Below are 2,216 nucleotides of genomic sequence, written 5' to 3' on the forward strand. Positions count from 1 at the left end.
ATTTTAAATTCAAATCAGTGTATCTGTAATTGTTATGAGTATGAATAAAATTAGAAGTGTTTTTTCAAAAAAAACTGTTATTTCCGGACCTGGTGGACAGCTGGCGTCTCTTGGTTCCTTTCTTGGCCATGTACGAGCACGCATCCGAGCACCGGTCCGTTGTTCCTTGCTAAACATAGAAGACATTCTTCGTCCTTGCTTGCTTGTGTAGGAGACGATGCTCACACACTCGCATGGCCCACATGACACGGACGCCAAGAGCAAGTATACGTGCATATACTTCAACATTTCTCTTGCACAAGCGCGCGCCCTGAACCCAACGCCCCATACCAAGATGTCCGAGGCACGGTCCGTCATGGACGCGGCTCCCGGCGGCGACACCGCGCCAACAGCCACCGGTCACGGTCTGCATGGCATCCCCGTGCTCATCACGCCTTTCCACCAGCCGGGCGGCGCCGCCGCGTCGACGGAGGCGATGCGCACGGCGCTCCAGGGCTTCCTCGTCCTCCAGGGGCAAGGGCAGGGGGAGGCCAAGGAGGACGAGCGGAAGAAGTGGTTCAGGGAGATGCGCGGGTGGCTGATGGTGCTGGCGACCGTGGCGGCGTCGGTGACCTACCAGGCCGGCCTGAACCCGCCCGGCGGGTTCTGGCAGGACACCAAGGAGGGCCCCGGCGGGCACCGGCCCGGCAACCCGGTGCTGCGCGACGAGCACTGGGTTCGGTACGTCATCTTCTACTACTTCAACGCGACGGCGTTCGTGACGTCGCTGGTGATCATGGTGCTGCTCATGAGCGAGCGGTTCTACCACGGGGAGGCCAAGGTGGTGGCGCTCATGCTCACCACCTTCGTCGACCTCGCCAGCCTCGTCGGCGCCTACATCGCCGGCACCACCCGCTACGCCACCTCCTGCGTCTACATCGTCGTCATCACCTGCGTCTCCTTCATCTGCGTCGTCTACATCGGAGAGTACGTAGCCACACATCTTTATCCATATTGCATACATACATGCAATATTTATAAATGTATGCGATGTTCTTGCAGGGCGATGGGGGAGATATGCGCCTTCGTCCTGAAGAAGATAAAGTGCATGCGTAATCTGGCGAAGCGGAAGTGGTTCCCGGTGCCGGCGGGTGTGGTGACGAGATCGCTGCCGGACGAGGCGGAGGAACGCAGGAAGAGAGCGGCGAGGAGCAACCGCCCCACTTGCTGCCTGTGCTGTGGGCAGTCACCGGCGACGTCTGATAGGCGCGACGTGGAGGTGCAGTGATCCGGTCGACTAAGCTGTTTGCCATGCACGTTTCATCTCTAGCTTCTTCGTGTTCTCAGACTGTTCATATGTCTTTGGTTTTGTTGCTGGTTAGTTGTTTCGTTGCCAAGATCTGTGCGTGTCGGTGAACTTGTCGGTCTCTATAAAGGAGCGATTATATTTAAGTGGCCTGATTTTTAATTAAGTCTATTTTTCACTGTATATTACTAGTTGTTTCTTCTCTATATACAAATGAGATGTGCATTTTTTACACGTATCTATATTTTGCAAAAAAAACTTATTAAGGACATGATGTTTGATGTCCAGTAGTGTTATCTAAATGCTCTTATATTTCTTTACTAAGGGAGTATTTAAAATGGTTGCATGTGTGAACAGATTAAATTTAATTTTCAGAAACGAAGATAAGGATGAATCTAAACTATAAATTTGCATGATACTCTATGTACTATGAGTTGACTCGCTAATAAGCATAAAATCATCTCTTTTTTCTTATTAATATTGCATACATATTCATTGTAAACTGAAGGAAACCTGAACAAAAAACAAACTTTATTCTAAGGTGGAATGAATTAAAGGCATTGGTATCCTGAAGAAAAAAATGAAGAAAAAACTCAAAACAAAGGATAACAAAAACTTGCACGTGTTGCATAGAACTTGCACTATTCCATAGTATGCAAAACCAACCATATAGTAGTGTAACTTTCGGACGATGTGATTTGCACACGGATTATATGAAATATGCATGTACACATCCATATTTGTACTCAATATTCAAACAATTAAACAACAATGTTGGAGATTAATCATCTATCGACACGACGAATATGAACTGCACCTCATGTCACCTTCCCATCTCTCTCACGCATGCATATACATCCACATACATACACACATGCATGGTTCCCCAACCCACATGTGTGTGCGCACAAACACATACGGGTCCACGGGT

At 48.9% G+C, this 2,216-nt stretch overlaps 1 protein-coding gene across 1 annotated transcript; it reads left to right on the forward strand.

Annotated features, from left to right (window-relative positions):
* Nucleotides 1-321: 321 nt before the first annotated feature.
* LOC119332568 lies at nucleotides 322-1,451 on the forward strand. The gene is made up of 2 exons (XM_037605746.1): nucleotides 322-966; nucleotides 1,042-1,451. Exons 1-2 carry the CDS (start codon nucleotides 335-337, stop codon nucleotides 1,265-1,267), a joined length of 858 nt encoding a protein of 285 aa, XP_037461643.1. The 5' UTR covers nucleotides 322-334; the 3' UTR covers nucleotides 1,268-1,451.
* The last annotated feature ends 765 nt before the right edge of the window (nucleotides 1,452-2,216 follow it).

The sequence above is a fragment of the Triticum dicoccoides genome, chromosome 7A (assembly GCF_002162155.2).
Source record: "Triticum dicoccoides isolate Atlit2015 ecotype Zavitan chromosome 7A, WEW_v2.0, whole genome shotgun sequence".
Lineage (NCBI taxonomy): Eukaryota > Viridiplantae > Streptophyta > Magnoliopsida > Poales > Poaceae > Triticum > Triticum dicoccoides.

Bases quoted from the DNA above. Each gene is read 5' to 3' on its own strand.
- LOC119332568 (XM_037605746.1), top strand. From the start codon at position 335: ATGTCCGAGGCACGGTCCGTCATGGACGCGGCTCCCGGCGGCGACACC. The intron at 967-1,041 runs GTACGTAGCCAC...ATGTTCTTGCAG, and splicing joins TGCGTCGTCTACATCGGAGA to GGCGATGGGGGAGATATGCG.